This window comes from Balaenoptera ricei, chromosome 20, assembly GCF_028023285.1.
Source record: "Balaenoptera ricei isolate mBalRic1 chromosome 20, mBalRic1.hap2, whole genome shotgun sequence".
NCBI lineage: Eukaryota > Metazoa > Chordata > Mammalia > Artiodactyla > Balaenopteridae > Balaenoptera > Balaenoptera ricei.
The window spans coordinates 23,816,603-23,834,073 of NC_082658.1; the positions used below are offsets into that span (position 1 = coordinate 23,816,603).

Below are 17,471 nucleotides of genomic sequence, written 5' to 3' on the forward strand. Positions count from 1 at the left end.
TTTGGATCCTGACTATAAAAGCATTTGTGAGACAACCAGGAGAATCTGCATAGTGACTGGATATTCCCTGTTATTTCATTAAGGATTGGGAAATGGTTCTATAAATGATTATTCTTAATAATAGCTAATATTTAATGAGTGTTCACATTTCCCCAATTGTCTCATAAATGTAATTTTATAGTTGGTTGTTTCAGTTAGGGTTGAAAGAAGATGGTCCACATATTTATACTTGGTTTAAGATGCCTCTTAAGCATCTCTTAATCTGTAACTGTTCTCCTTTTCTACCCCCTTGTTATTTAGCTTTGAAGAAATGGAGTCATTTGTATTAGAAATTTTTTTCCACATTTGGGATTGGGGGGGCGGGGAATCACATCCCTCAGGCATTGTTTAATAATATGGTTTATCCTCTTATTTCTTAAAAGATACTACATTGAAAAACAATTACATTTAACTGAACTTAACTGATAGCAATGATTATTTAAAATAATGGAAATATTTTCCTTCCCCCACTCTGTAGAGTAAATGGGGGGTGGATAATATCTGGCTGGATTCTGAGCAGTAAGTCAGCCTTTTATTTGGTGGTATTTTTTAGAGAACTACTATATTCAAAGTTGCTTTTTTAAAGGTTGTGGGTTTTTGTTTGTTTTTGTTTTTTGTCTCTTGACATCTTTCTCCAATAAACAACAGTGTCTAGGGATTTTTTTTTTTTTTTTTTTTTTAAATTTAGGGAGCTTGCCTTTTCAAAGTATTTGTTTTTCTCCAGAACAGTGGGGCAAAACAGCCCCTATAAGCCATCTGGACTTGAAACCATTTTGCTTGTTCTTTTTAGATCCTGACGTGAGTGTGTATTGTCTACTGCCTTTTTTTGTTTTGTTTTGTTTTAAACAGTGTCTGGTTGCTCCCAGGAGAGTTCTGTCTGGAGTTACGTTTGTTGCTGGCTAATTAGTTATTGAGAGGAGAAGGGGTATCCAGTGAAGATGTATTTATAACACATGCTAAAAAAGCCCATTCATGGGCTCTTATCCCACTCCCAACACTTTTTTAAAAAAGCGTGAGAGAGAAACAGAGAGGGAGAGAGACAGACAGAGGGGTTGGCGGGAGATGTGTGCTCTACACCAGCATATCTGAGGGATCTAACAAACTCTCCTATGCTTGGAGGGAGTAACCAGAATTCTCCAGGGGTAGGACGGTTTTGTAATTTGAAAAACTGCCCCTCACTTGCCTTGATTTTGATATTGCCCTACCTCCACCATTTGTCAAATGTAGTGGAGGGTGACGATCTTTATAAAGTTATGCCTCTGGCAGAAGTTGTCACATTAAATCAATTATGAATGTTTATAGGCTTCTTATGAGCATTCATTTACTTTTTTTTTTTCTTCTTTAAAATGTCTCTGGCTAGGGTAGAGCCTCCAAAATTCTAATTACTTTGCCTAAAAATGCTGTGTTTTTTTGTTTGTTTTTTTTGTTTGTTTTCTTTTTTGGCTGCGATGCGTGGCATGGGGGACCATAGTTCCCTGACCAGGGGTTGAACCCACACCCTCCGCAGTGAAAGCATAGAGTCTTAACTACTGGACTGCCAGGGAAGACCTTACACTACTTAAGAATAAGGCTGTTAAAGAAAGATAAAGTCATCCTAAATCCCACCACTGCTAAACAGCCATTTTAATATATGCCTCCAAAGCTTTTCTTTTTGCCTACTTCTTTTTCCTCCAGTTTGTAAATGTAGGATCACACTATATATAACGTTATATATCAAAGCTCTTAAAGTATGATAAAAGTAACACTCTTTTCATACATTCTTTAAGGACTTTGATCCACGTTGCTAACTTCCACGTGGGTTGTACCAGTTACACTCCTAATAATGAGATACCTTTACAAATAAATATTCCATATGGTACGCTTGAATACCTCACAGGTAGCTCACCTTGATATTAAAAATCAGTTCTATTATATTACCCATACCTCTCCCCCGTCTGTTTATCCTAGGTAAGCGATACCACCATCCTCACCATTGGCCAAATCAGAAAGCTAAACTTTTTCCTGAGCTTTCCTTCTCTCTTCTCCTTTACATTCATTCAGTCACCAATCCTGTTTATTTACCTCCAAAATATCTTGAATTCTTCCTCATCTCTCCATCCTCACTGCTACTGCACGTAATCATCTCTCATTACTGTGGTAACCTTTGGTCTCCCTTCAAATACTCTTGTTCCCTTCTCAGCACAGCCCATTCTCCGTATCCTCACAGACTGAGCTTTTCAAGGTATGAGTGGATTTAAACATCCTTAATGTGATCCAGTATCCTGTAAGGCCCTATATGATTTGTTCTTTATCTACGTTCCATCCTCATCTCAGGCCATTCTTTCTCCCAAATCTCTAAGCTTGGCCATTCTGGACTTCCTTGGTTTCTTTCAGCTTGATGAACTTTTTGCGCTTTACGTTATAAACTTTTTTTTTTAGCCTTCAGGTCTCAGTTTCAATGTCTCAGGAATGTCTTCCTTGAGTCATATCAAGTTAGTTTGCCATTATACACTTTTCGGATATCTTGTACTATTTCTTGTGTCATGTGATTACAGTGTGGTTGTATTGTGTGTGAACTTGAACTATAATTTTTTAAAGTCTCATTTTGTATTCAGAGTTTGAAATGTTAACTCCTCATTTCAGAAAGTCTTGGCAAGTATCACATCATATATAAGCCTGAGCCTGAGACTGAGTTGTAAACCAAGGTTGTGTTGTTATCCCATGTTGATGTCACTTAGAAAGTAACAGACTCTACTCAATACTCTGTAATGGCCTCTATGGAAAAAGAATCTAAAAACAGAGTGGAATATATGTATATGTATTACTGATTCACTTTGCTGTACACCTGAAACTGACACAACACTGTAAATCAACTATACTCCAAAAAAAAAAAAATTGTCTCTCTGAAAATAAAAACAAATGGTTAAAAAAGTGTTTTGCAGTTTTCAACTTTTTTTAAAAATTTATTTTATTTATTTATGGCTGTGTTGGGTCTTCGTTTCTATGCGAGGGCTTTCTCTAGTTGTGGCAAGCGGGGGCCACTCTTCATCGCGGTGCGCGGGCCTCTCACTATCGCGGCCTCTCTTGTTGCGGAGCACAGGCTCCAGACGCGCAGGCTCAGTAGTTGTGGCTCACGGGCCCAGTTGCTCCGCGGCATGTGGGATCTTCCCAGACCAGGGCTCGAACCCGTGTCCCCTGCATTGGCAGGCAGACTCTCAACCACTGCGCCACCAGGGAAGCCCTCAACTTTTAACTCTATGAAAAAGACACAGTTCTCTGTATTGTGAAACATGTAATATAGTGTACTGATTTGATTTATTTACCAAATAAACTATGACTGCTGCTGCTGCTGCTGCTGCAAAAAAGTAACAGAGATACCAGCCATCCCTTATCAGCATTAACCTCATCTGGCAACTTTTGTGTTAACTTATCTTCACAAATCAGTCTTTTGTCAGTTACTTTTTTTTTTTTTTTTTTTTGGCTGTATCATACAGCTTGAGGGATCTTAGTTCCCTAACCAGGGATTGAACCCGGGCCCCCTGCAGTGAAAGTGCTGAGTCCTAACCACTTAGGCCACCAGGGAATTCCCGTCAGTTACACATATTTAAAGTCTGTTTTCTTCTGCCAAATTTCAAGCAATGGAGCATAGGGAGCAGATCTGTTTTGTAAGCTACTACATTCTCAGCACCTTAGAATACTCAAGTTGTGTGTTGAAAGGGTGGATGGATAAATGGAATCTTATTTGCCCACTTATTCCCTTTGTGAGTCAGAGGAGAGATTCCCCAACATATTCTTTGGCTAATGGTTTACCCGTTACATCATTTACTGAAATTCCAATCCCGAATTTTATCTCCCTGGACATAACGAACATGCCGATCTTTATGCCTCTATGCCTTTGCATGTGCTGTTACCTCTGCCTGGAGTGTCTTTACCCCGCTTTGTTAGATAAACTGTTTCTTTTAAAGTCAGTTGAAAGGGCTTCTCTTTTTTTAAAACAGATTCAGCTGCTTATTTCTCTACGTTTCTATTCCCCTTATACTTGCTTGCATTGTAGTACTTAGCATGTTATGTTGATAACTGTTTACTGTGTTTCTTTGGTGGCTATCATGAAGTAAGTGCTTGGACTGGTTGGGTGGATAAAGAATTTTTAGTTAATATGTTATTTAAGTTAAGAGTAAATCTTATGAATGTCATTACCTAGTAGTTTGTAAGAAATATCTTTGTACTACCTCACTGCCTATTCTATATTTCTACCAGCATCTGGAGAACAGTCATTGTAAATAAGTGTGTGGTTTTATTTAATTGTGACAACAATTTTTCTTTGACTAGAAAGTGATAGAATGAGCTATGTTCCTATTTTTATATTATCTCAGTTTGTGTGTTAAGCTGAAAATACAGGAGTAGAAAGCAGACATGTTTTTTGAAGTAAGTTAAGAAGACTTTAAAACAAGAGTCAGACGTGGTTGTAGTCTACAAAGTTACAAAGAGGTTCAGCAGTACTCACATATGCTAACTAGCCCACCTAAGATCTCTGAGCATAGAAGAGAAGTAGAAAGGCTTGTTGGAGAACTTTCTACTTAGTGTAATCCATGCCAGCTATTGCCTGATTATTTTCACTATAGTATGAGAAGGTTAGGAACAGAAAAAAGAAACAGTTCTCATTACCTCCCTTATGCTCTACCTCTAACCCACACCCAGGAAAAAGGACTCTATTAGGACCAGGAATCTAAACCTTTTTCTGCTAACAGTCTTATTTTAGCAGCTGATTGAATTTCATGGCACCTTCTCTATTTCTATTCCAATTTTCTTTTTCTTAAATTTTTATGTTTCTCACTTTCATATTATTGCGAAGTGCCATATAGAACCAGGTCATCTTCTGAAGTTTTTTGTACTTATTATCAGTATTGTGTTTTTGAGTTACCCTGCCCTATAGCAACGTCTGTTCCCAAGGTTATCTATGTTATCAGGGATATTTCACAAAACAGTGGCTAAAAACTAGCCTGTTTGACAGATAAGTTTCTTGGATGAGAATTTAGATAATTTCAATCATTTGTTACTTTTTCTTGATTACTCTTTGAAGGCTATTAAGAAGTGTTTATCAGGACTTCCCTGGTGGTCCAGTGGTGAAGAATCTGCCTTCTGGTGCGGGGGACGCAGGTTCGATCCCTGGTCGGGGAACTAAGATCCCACATGCCGCGGGGCAACTGGGCCTGCACACCACAACTACTGAGCCCGAGTGCCACAACTAGAGAAGAAAACCCGTGCGCCACAACTAGAGAGAAGCCCTCGCGCTGCAATGAAGAGCCCGCGCGCTGCAACTAAAACATCCCGCCCTGCGTGCTGCGACGAAGACCCGATGCAGCCAAAAATAAAAATAAATAAATAAAATAAATAAATAAATATTAAAAAAAAAGAAGTGTTTATCCTACCAGGCTTTCAGTGCCCTGTGTGATCTATTAACATACTTTATCAGAACTGAGGCATATTTATTTTTGTTGTGCAATAGTGATTAGCATTTTAAATGAAGGTGGCAGCTGTACATTTCCAAACCAAGATTTAATACACATTTAAAATTGGGATTTTCTGGCGTTCCCTGGTGGTCTAGTGGTTAGGATTCGGCACTTTCACTGCCATGGCCCGGGTTCAATCCCTGGTCGGGGAACTGAGATCCTGCAAGCCGCGTGGTGCAGCCCACCTCCTCCAAATAAACAAACAAACAAAATGGGATTTTTCAAGAGAGAAATTTTAAAACTTATTTTTAAAAATCAACAATCAACATTTATAATTTTTATTAAATGGGGAAAATCATTCTTGATTTCTTATAGAGCTTGAAGATGCACTGAAATTGAATGAATAGTTTGCTTCATATATATTTTTTAATACTTTGTAATTCTTCTCATTTATTTATTTATTTATTTTTGGCTGTGAGGGTCTTCGTTGCAGCGCACGGGCTTAGTTGCCCCGAGGCATGTGGGATCTTAGTTCCCCGACCAGGGATCGAACCCACATCCCCTGCATTGGAAGGCAGATTCTTAACCACTGGACCACCAGGGAATTCCCTGCTTCATATATTTATTTTCTTGGGGAAAGGTCTATATTCATAAGATTCTCAAAGCAGTTCATGATTCCAAAAAGCTTAAGATCCACTGTTTAGAATAAGAAAGGAAAAAACATATACCCTTGAGAGAAACAGTTCATTTTGACGTCTCTAAGTTTATCTGTTTTAATTTGCTTAAAGGAGAGGCCTGGGATTATGTATTTGCTTTGGAATATTTTCATTATTTCCAGTCATTTCCTGTGAAGGGAAACTGCAGAAACAAGAGATTTCCATTTGAAGATAAATAACCCTGCCGGTCCAAAAAACGGTCACATCATTTTGGGGAAAAAAAAAAATCTCTCTTCTTTTGCCCTGTTTACTTAGGGTGATATTTACTTTAAGTAATAAAATGTGAAAAAAGCGGAAGCTTGAACCATCTAGGTGTAGGTCGGCTTGAAGAGTAAGCATATAGTAGTGACTGCTAAATAGTTTTGGATTATTCATGCCCTTATGCAGCCAAACTGGGTCGCTAAGAAATGAAGCTGTGTGTCTGTGACGATATTTCTTCTATCATTCAGAAAGGAGTTCTGAAAAGGCGGGATAGTGGTAAAGTTGGATTTTTTCCTAGCTTTATGGAGAAATAATTGACATATGGTGTAAGTTTAAAGTGTACAACTAATGATTTGATAAAGGTATATGTTGCAAAATGATTACCACAAAAAGTTAGTTAACACATTGCCATCACTTCACATACTTTTTTTGTGTGTGGTGAGAACTTAAAAAAAAATCTACTCTTAGCAGCCTTCAAATATACAATACAGTAGTATTTTTAACTATAGTAACCATGCTGTGCATTATATCACCAGGACTTGTAAGTGGAAGTTTGTACCCTTTGATCACCTTCACCCATATCCCCTGCGTCCACTCCCTGCCTCTGGCAACCACCAATCTGTTAGGGGTAAAAGTTTTGTTAGGAGTTTAATAGCACAGCATTTTAGGTGTTACTTGGTAAACATCTGCTGTATGTTCTTTAAAACAACATTTTATCCATAGCACACAAGCCTGAAATAAGACTTTCTGGTTATTTGCCCAGATATGGCAGTTCCGTTAGCCAAGGGAGCATCATTTTCAAAGCAGGCCAAAAAATAATTACATTTTCTTATTAATTCTTAGTCTTTGCTTCTGTCCCCAGGTAAAATGTTGAAATAACTTACTCAGACTTCATCAGCAACATCCTGTTACATAATGCTGCTTTTCTGTTCAGTGTAACCTTTGTGTCATACGCCTGCATTCAGTTTGTAGCCAGTGAACACCCTTGGAAGGCAGGGATAGTGTGATACTCACAGTCATATTCCATGTGCCTGGCACATAGTAAGTAGTCGTTTCTTTCTTTCTTTCTTTTTTTTTCCTCTGTGCCACGTGGCATACAAGATCTTAGTTCTCCGACCAGGGATTGAACCCGCGCCCCCTACAGTGGTAGCGTGGAGTTGTAACCACTGGCCCGCCAGGGAATCCCACTCCTCCCCTTTTTAAAGTAGTTATTTCTTGAGTGAATGAATGATTTGTCAAGTTAACCTCTTTTCTTACATTTACTATAACCTTTACTCCTTTATGTAATCATTTTTAGATTAATATTCTACAAAAAATAAACAATGACAAATATGGAATATTTTCACAGAAAAGTAGAGGGCAGGGGTGCTAAATGTGGGGTTTGTGGAAGGGCTTAAAGGGCCTCTGAGCCTCTGAGAAAAATAGGTAGAATTTGGGTTGGGTGAGGGCATTTCTTCTGGGGGAACATGGTGCATGGATATATCAAATTCCCAAATCAGTCTGTGGAGCTCCAAATGATTAAGAACCAGTGTTTCAGATGTTGGAGGTTTCAAGCTTCAAAGATAAGAAAAATATTGGCTAATAAAATGAGAAAATAAAATGGTTCTTGAGGGAAAGTAGCTGAATATATTAGGATGCTTTTAGTTTCTTGTGATAGAAACGAACTCAAGCTTATATAAAATAGAATTTATTGGTTTATGTCACTGAAAAAATAAAACAATTGGGAAATGCCAGCCTCAGGAAATATTGAATCTAGGAACTCAAGTAGTATCTTTAATTAGGGTTTTTCCCCCCTTGTTGTTTTCCTTTAACATTGGCTTTGTTTTCAGGCATGCTCTTTTCCACCTGTTGAAAAGGATGTCCCTCTGCAGCTTAAGCCTGCTAGATTCTTAAGAGTTTGGGATTCCAGAGGAAGAGAGGTAGTATTCTTCCTAAAAACTGGCAAATGTCCCAGAGAGGACTCTGATCAATCTGGTTCAGGTCATATGCCCACCCGTAGGGAGATGGAGTCCTCATGATTCAAATTGCATGGACTGAATAGATTTCGCATGAAACTGGGGAGAAGTTCCTCAAAGGAAGACAGTGTGTACAAGACAAAAAACAATGTCCAGTACAGTGATTGAAAAGTTTCAGGACAGGGACTTCCTTGGTGGCACAGTGGTTAAGAATCTGCCTGCCAATGCGGGGGACATGGGTTCGAGCCCTGGCCCAGGAAGATCCCACATGCCGCGGAGCAACTAAGCCTGTGTGCCACAACTGCTGAGCCTGTGCTCAAGGGCCCGCGAGCCACAACTACTGAGCCTGCATGCCACAACTACTGAAGCCCGCACGCCTAGAGCCCGTGCTCCACAACAAGAGAAGCCACCACAATGAGAAGCCCGCGCACCGCAACGAAGAGTAGCCCCTGCTCGCCACAACTAGAGAAAGCCTGCGCACAGCAACAAAGACCCAACGCAGCCAAAAGAAATAAATTAAATAAATAAATTAAAAAAAAAGTTTCAGGACAGATAAAGTAGGTAATAGACAGCCAATTTCATATTAAAACTAGAGTGTATTTAGTGATATCTAAGTTTATTTGTGAACTATCCAATTTTCTCTATGGGTTTTAGTTTTTTTACTGTGAAAGTTTTTTCATTTATTTATTCATTCATTTGTTTAACAAATATTTGAGCACCTGCTATGTGCCATCATCATTCTTTGCACTGGGAATAACAACAGCAAGCAAAACAAATCCCTGCCCTCATGGAACCTACATTCTAGTGAGGCAAGGCAGATAATAAATAAGATAAATTACTAAAATATATAGTATGTTAGATGAGGATAAGTGCAATAGAGAAAAAAAGCAGGAAGGGAAGTAGGGAGTGGGTATTGCAGTTTTAAATATGATGGGCAAAAAAAGTCTTAGTAAGAAGCTGACATTTGAACAAAGATGTTAAGGAGGTGAGGATGAGCAAGCTATTTGGATATCTGGGGGAAGAGTAGTAGAAGATGATGTCAAAGAAGTAAGAGGATGATAGATTGTATTCGTCCTGGGGGGCTCTGGTAAGGACTTTGGGAGAACGCAAGCAATCAGAGGATTTCAAGCAGAGGAGTACACTGATCTGATTTTTTTAAAGGGTCACCCTAACCACTGTATGGAAAATGCATTGTAGAGGTACAACGGTGGAAGTAAGGAGGCCAGTTAGGAGGCTATTGCTACCGCACTAATCCAGGCAATAGATAATGGTGGCACAGACCAGGATGGTGATGGAGATGATGAAAAGTGGTCAGATCTGAAGGTAGATTTGCTGTTGAATTGGATATCATGTATTAGAGAAAGAGTAGAATTTTGGGCCTGACCAATTGACCACAGTAATTTAATGAGCTAGCTAAGACCAGGAGGAGCAAGCTTTGACATGTTAAGTTTAAGGTTCTTATTAGACATTCAGATGGAGTTGTCCAGAAGGCAACTGGACATTACAAATCTGGAATTCAAGTCTGGGCTAGAGACTGGGCTAGAAATTTGGAGGTTGTCAGCATTCATTTAGTATTTAAAGTTTTGAAATTGGACGAGATCACAGGGAATAAGAATAAACAACGAAGAGAAAGAGTTGTCCAGGGACTGAGCTTGCCAGTGTTAAGAAGGTGGGGACAAGAGGAAGAACAAACAAAGACCAAGAAGGAGCAGCCAGCAAAGTGGAAGGAAAACAAGGAAAAAACCCAATTGGGAGAAAAAAAAGTTTTAAGGAGGAGCGAGTGATCAGTTGTCAAATGATGCAGATAAAACAATTTAAAAAACAAGATGAAGACTGAGATTTATTGATAATCTCTCCATGATGAGAGTGATTTTAGTAAGTTAAATTTGATTGGTGGAAATATTTCTAGCACATGGTTCAGGTAATTTAGAAGACTGTTCATTAATCAAATAATTGTTTAAATATATTTATTGATATTCCATCCTTTAGTTTTCTCCTTTACATATTATATACAAAATTATGTAAAAAATTATGTATTGAACTCAGATGAATATGTAAGTATACTAGTTAAGTTAAAGGATTTATATATTTGGAGTAGGTATATGTTTTTTTTAACAGTAATTCCGCTTTTTTAAAAATTTAATTATATTTATTTTTTTATACAGCAGGTTCTTATTAGTCATCCGTTTTATACACATCAGTGTATACATGTCAATCCCAGTCTCCCAATTCATCACACCACCGCCCCCACCCCCCCCCGCTGATTTCCCCGCTTGGCGTCCATACTTTTGTTCTCTACATCTGTGTCTCTATTTCTGCCCTACAAACCGGTTCATCTGTACCATTTTTCTAGGTTCCACATATATGTGTTAATATATGATATTTGTTTTTCTCTTTCTGACTTACTTCACTCTGTATGACAGTCTCTAGATCCATCCACGTCTCAACAAATGACCCAGTTTCGTTCCTTTTTATGGCTAAGTAATATTCCATTGCATATATGTACCACGTCGTCTTTATCCATTTGTCTGTCGATGGGCATTTAGGTTGCTTCCATGACCTGGCTATTGTAAATAGCACAGCAATGAACATTGGGGTGCATGTGTCTTTTTGAATTATGGTTTTCTCTGGGCATATGCCCAGTAGTGGGATTGCTGGGTCATATCGTAATTCTATTTTTAGTTTAAGGAACCTCCATACTGTTCTCCATAGTGGCTGTACCAGTTTATATTCCCACCAACAGTGCAAGAGGGTTCCCTTTTCTCCACACCCTCTCCAGCATTTGTTGTTTGTAGATTTTCTGATGATGCCCATTCTAACTGGTGAGAGGTGATACCTCACTGTAGTTTTGATTTGCATTTCTCTAATAATTAGTGATGTTGAGCAGCTTTTCATGTGGTTCTTGGCCATCTGTATGTCCTCTTTGGAGAAATGTCTATTTAGGTCTTCTGCCCATTTTTTGATTGGGTTGTTTGTTTTTTTAATATTGAGCTGCATGAGCTGTTTATATATTTTGGAGAATAATCCTTTGTCCGTTGATTCATTTGCAAATATTTTCTCCCATTCTGAGGGTTGTCTTTTCTTCTTGTTTATGGTTTCCTTTGCTGTGCAAAAGCTTTGAAGTTTCATTAGGTCCCATTTGTTTATTTTCGTTTTTATTTCCATTACTGTAGGCGGTGGATCAAAAAAGATCTTGCTGTGATTTATGTCAAAGAGTGTTCTTCCTATGTTTTCGTCCAAGAGTTTTATGGTGTCCAGTCTTACATTTAGGTCTCTAATCCATTTTGAGTTTATCTTTGTGTATGGTGTTAGGGAGTATTCTAATTTCATTCTTTTACATGTAGCTGTCCAGTTTTCCCAGTACCACTTATTGAAGAGACTGTCTTTTCTCCATTTTATATCCTTGCCTCCTTGTCATAGATTAGTTGACCATAGGTGCATGGGTTTATCTCTGGGCTTTCTATCCTGTTCCATTGATCTATGTTTCTGTTTTTGTGCCAGTACCATATTGTCTTGATTACTGTAGCTTTGTAGTACAGTCTGAAGTCAGGGAGTCTGATTCCTCCAGCTCCGTTTTTCTCCCTCAAGACTGCTTTGGCTATTCGGGGTCTTTTGTGTCTCCATACAAATTTTAAGATTTTTTGTTCTAGTTCTGTAAAAAATGCCATTGGTAATTTGATAGGGATTGCAGTGAATCTGTAGATTGCTTTGGGTAGTATAGTCATTTTCATAATATTGATTCTTCCAATCCGAGAACATGGTATATCTTTCCATCTGTTGGTATCATCTTTAATTTCTTTCATCAGTGTCTTATAGTTTTCTGCATACAGATCTTCTTTCTCCCTAGGTAGATTTATTCCTAGGTATTTTATTCTTTTTGTTGCAATGGTAAATGGGAGTGTTTCCATAATTTCTCTTTCAGATTTTTCATCATTAGTGAATAGGAATGCAAAGAGATTTCTGTGCATTAATTTTGTATCCTGCAACTTTACCAAATTCATTGATTAGCTCTAGTAGTTTTCTGGTGGCATCTTTAGGATCCTCTATGTATAGTATCATGTAATCTGCAAACAGTGACAGTTTTACTTCGTTTCCAACTTGTATTCCTTTTATTTCTGTTTCTTCTGTGATTGCCATGGCTAGGACTTCCAAAACTATGTTGAATAATAGTGGTGAGAGTGGACATCGTTGTCTTTTTCCTGATTTTAGAGGAAATGCTTTCAGTTTTTCACCATTGAGAATGATGTTTGCTGTGGGTTTGTCGTATATGGCCTTTATTATGGTGAGGTAGGTTCCCTCTATGCCCACTTCCTGGAGAGTTTTTATCATAAATGGGTGTTCAATTTTGTCAAAAGCTTTTTCTGCATCTACTGAGATGATCATATGGTTTTTATTCTTCAATTTGTTAATATGGTGTATCACATTGATTGATTTGCGTATATTGAAGAATCCTTGCATCCCTGGGATAAATCCCACTTGATCATGGTGTATGATCCTTTTAATGTGTTGTTGGATTCTGTTTGCTAGTATTTTGTTGAGAATTTTTGCATCTGTATTCATCAGTGATATTGGTCTGTAATTTTCTTTTTTTGTAGTATCTTTGTCTGGTTTTGGTATCAGGGTGATGGTGGCCTCATAGAATGAGTTTGTGAGTTTTCCTTTCTCTGCAATTTTTTGGAAGAGTTTGAGAAGGATGGGTGTTAGCTCTTCTCTAAATGTTTGATGGAATTCACCTGTGAAGCCACCTGGTCCTGGACTTCTGTTTGTTGGAAGATTTTTAATCACAGTTTCAATTTCATTACTTGTGATTGGTCTGTTTATATTTTGTTTCTTCTTGGTTCAGTCTTGGAAGGTTATACCTTTCTAAAAATTTGTCCATTTCTTCCAGGTTGTCCCTTGTATTGGCATAGAGTTGCTTGTAGTAGTCTCTTAGGATGCTTTGTATTTCTGCCGTGTCTGTTGTAACTTCTCCTTTTTCATTTCTAATTTTATTGATTTGAGTCCTCTCTCTCTTTTTCTTGATGAGTCTGGCTAATGGTTTATCAAGTGTGTTTATCTTCTCAAAGAACCAGCTTTTAGTTTTATTGATCTTTGCTATTGTTTTCTTTGTTTCTATTTCATTTATTTCTGCTCTGATCTTTATGATTTTTTTCCTTCTGCTAACTTTGGGTTTTGTTTGTTCTTCTTTGTCTGGTTCCTTTAGGTGTAAGGTTAGATTGTTTATTTGAGCTGTTTCTTGTTTCGTGAGGTAGGCTTGTATAGCTGTAAACTTCCCTCTTAGAGCTACTTTTGCTGCATCCTATAGGTTTTGGATCATCATGTTTTCATTGTCATTTGTCTCTAGGTATTTTTCGATTTCCTGTTTGATTTCTTCAGTGATCTCTTGGTTATTTAGTAATGTATTGTTAAGCCTCCATGTGTTTGTCCTTTTTACATTTTTAATTCATTTCTAATCTCATAGCGTTGTGGTCAGAAAAGATGCTTGATATGATTTCAGTTTTCTTAAATTTACTGAGGCTTCTTGATCTGTGACCCAAGATATGATCTATCCTGGAGAATGTTCCATGAACACTTGAGAAGAAAGTGTAATCTGCTGTTTTTGGATGGAACGTCCTATAAATATCAATTAAATCTACCTGGTCTATTGTGTCATTTAAAGCTTATGTTTCCTTATTAATTTTCTGTTTGGATGATCTGTCCAATGGTGTTAGTGAGGTGTTAAAGTCCCCCACTATTATTGTGTTATTGTCGCTTTCCTCTTTTAGAGCTGTTAGCAGTTGCCTTATGTATTGAGGTGCTCCTATGTTGGGTGCATATATATTTATAATTGTTATATCTTCTTCCTGGATTGATCCCTTGATCATTATGTAATGTCCTTCCTTGTCTCTTGGAACATTCTTTATTTTAAAGTCTATTTTATCTGATATGAATATTGCTACTCCAGCTTTCTTTTGATTTCCATTTGCATGGAATATCTTTTTCCATCCCCTCAGTTTCAGTCTGAATGTTTCCCTAGGTCTGAAGTGGGTCTCTTGTAGACAGCATATATATGGGTCTTGTTTTTGTATCCATTCAGCCAGCCTGTGTCTTTTGGTGGGAGCATTTAATCCATTCACGTTTAAGGTAATTATCGATGTGTATGTTCCTATGACCATTTTCTTAATTGTTTTGGGTTTGTTTTTGTAGGTCCTTTTCTTCTCTTGTGTTTCCCACTTAGAGAAGTTCCTTTAGCATTTGCTGTAGAGCTGGTTTCGTGGTGCTGAATTCTCTTAGCTTTTGCTTGTCTGTAAAGCTTTTGATTTCTCCATGGAATCTGAATGAGATCCTTGCGGGGTAGAGTAATCTTGGTTGTAGGTTCTTCCCTTTTATCACTTTAAGTATATCATGCCACTCCCTTCTGGCTTGTAGAGTTTCTGCTGAGAAATCAACTGTTAACCTTATGGGAGTTCCCTTGTATGTTATTTGTCGTTTTACCCTTGCTGCTTTCAATAATTTTTCTTTGTCTTTAATTTTTGCCAATTTGATTACTATGTGTCTCGACGTGTTTCTCCTTGGGTTTATCCTGTATGGGTCTCTCTGCACTTCCTGGACTATTTCCTGGGTGGCTATTTCCTTTCCCATGTTAGGGAAGTTTTCGACTATAATCTCTTCAAATATTTTCTCGGGTCCTTCCTCTCTCTCTGTATTCATTTCTTTTTATTCTTTTTTCTTTATTCTGTTACGCAGCAGTGAATTCCACCATTCTGTCTTCCAGGTCACTTATCTGTTCTTCTGCCTCAGTTATTCTGCTATTGATTCCTTCTAGTGTATTTTTCATTTCAGTTATTGTGCTGTTCATCTCTGCTTGTTTGTTCTTTAATTCTTCTAGATCTTTGTTAAACATTTCTTGCATCTTCTTGAACTTTGCCTTCATTCATTTTCCGAGGTCCTGGATCATCTTCACTATCATTATTCTGAATTCTTTTTCTGGAAGGTTGCCTATCTCCACTTCATTTAGTTGTTTTTCTGGGGTTTTCTCTTGTTCCTTCATCTGGTACATAGCCCTCCGCCTTTTCATCTTGTCTATCTTTCTGTGAATGTGGTTTCTGTTCCACAGGCTGCCGGATTGTAGTTCTTCTTGCTTCTGCTGTCTGCCCTCTAGTGGATGAGGCTATCAAAGAGGCTTGTGCAAGTTTCCTGATGGGAGGGAGTGGTGGTGGGTAGAGCTGGCTGTTGCTTTGATGGGCAGAGCTCAGTAAAACTTTAATCCACTTGTTTGCTGATGGGTGGGGCTGGGTTTCCTCCCTGTTGGTTGTTTGGCCTGAGGCGACCAAACACTGGAGCATACCCGGGCTCTTTGGTGGGGCTAATGGCAGACTCTGGGAGGGCTCACGCCAAGAAGTACTTCCCAGAACTTCTGCTGCCAGTGTCCTTGTCCTCACGGTGACACACAGCCACCCCCCGCCTCTGCAGGAGACCCTCCAACACTAGCAGGTAGGTCTGGTTCAGTCTCCTATGGGGTCACTGCTCCTTCCCCTGGGTCCCGACGAGCACACTACTTTGTGTGTGCCCTCCAAGAGTGGAGTCTCTGTTTCCCCCAGTCCTGTCGAAGTCCTGCAATCAAATCCCGCTAGCCTTCAAAGTCTGATTCTCTAGGAATTCCTCCTCCCGTTGCCGGACCACCAGATTGGGAAGCCTGACGTGGGGCTCAGAACCTTCACTCCAGTGGGTGGACTTCTGTGGTATAAGTGTTCTCCAGTTTGTGAGTCACCCACCCAGCAGTTATGGGATTTGATTTTATTGTGATTTTGCCCCTCCTACCGTCTCATTGTGACTTCTCCATTGTCTTTGGATGTGGGGTATCTTTTTTGGTGAGTTCCAGTGTCTTCCTGTCGATGATTGTTCAGCAGTTAGTTGTGATTCTGGTGTTCTTGTAAGAGGGAGTGAGAGCACGTCCTTCTACTCCGCCATCTTGAACCAATCTCTATGTATTTTCTTTGGAATGCCTATTATAATGAAGTGGAAACACTTTCATAAATATTATTTTGTCATCTTTTGCCTTCTATATTTGGAGACACTTTCATAAATATTATTTTGTCATCTTTTGCCTTCTATATTTGGAGATTTTAAACCTTAATTATTACTTTTTTTTTTTTTTTTTTTAATTTTTTGGCTGTGCTGTGCAGCATGTAGGATCTTAGTTCCCTTGACCAGGGATCGAACCCGTGTCCCCTGCAGTGGAAACATGGAGTCTCAACCACTGGATCACCAGGGAAGTCCCCTAAACCTTAATTTTTATAGAGAAACTAAATATCAACCTAAGTTCATGATTCTGAGATCTTCTTGAGTAGTTAATGCCTAGTTGTGATTCTTGATACCAAGAAACATGGGTTTATAATGTTAAAAATTTTTCATTTATCTAATGAACATAATGTATTTTTCTTCTTTATTAGAAATTCATTGAATTTGAAGACTCTCAAGAACAGGAAAAAAAGGATTTACAGACCAGAGTGGAATCTTTAGAATCTCAAACAAGACAACTTGAACTCAAGGCCAAAAACTATGCTGACCAGAGTAAGTAAAATATGTTAAAGAGTGGAATGACTCATCCTGACATTTGACTACGGTTCCAGATACATGCTTGGAATTGTCACCCCACACTGAAGAGTGAGACCTGGGAGCTTGGTTTATTCTTTATTGTTCACATTTTCATGTGGTACCCATGTCTGCAGAAATTACTAAGTCAGACACCTATAGGACTCTCTTCTTCAATTTAGCTCTCAGCTTTTGTTTGTAGCTTACATTGTATAGTAGTTAACATTACGCTGTATCCATTGTGCAGGATTGTGGGGTGTGTACATGTGAATCATTTGTTCAAATTTTGATCAGTTACACAAAGTTCCGTTGGTTTCTGTGTTGCTTTGAAATTTAAAAATATAAGAGAAACTTTAGCTTTGAAGTATGTATAAGAAATTTACTGAATTCTTTTTCATTCCTTTCTAATGGAAAACTGAGGACATTTAGGGGAATAGAACGATGTTTTTCAGAATCATTTCATTTTTAATATAATTTCATATATTCTTGATTCAAAAATAGTTATTGTTTCAAATTCCAAGGACTTCTTCCCCTTTTTGTCTAATGAAAGTGGACCT

At 38.3% G+C, this 17,471-nt stretch overlaps 1 protein-coding gene across 4 annotated transcripts in view; it reads left to right on the plus strand.

Moving 5' to 3' along the window:
* Positions 1 to 17,471, plus strand: part of SPAG9 (sperm associated antigen 9) — a 152,005-nt gene that overhangs the window by 26,025 nt on the left and 108,509 nt on the right. For all 4 annotated transcript variants that reach the window (XM_059908973.1, XM_059908974.1, XM_059908975.1 and 1 more), the window contains exon 2: positions 16,773 to 16,893. In XM_059908973.1, the coding sequence (XP_059764956.1) occupies positions 16,773 to 16,893 (121 nt within the window). The remainder of the gene's footprint in view (positions 1 to 16,772; positions 16,894 to 17,471) is intronic.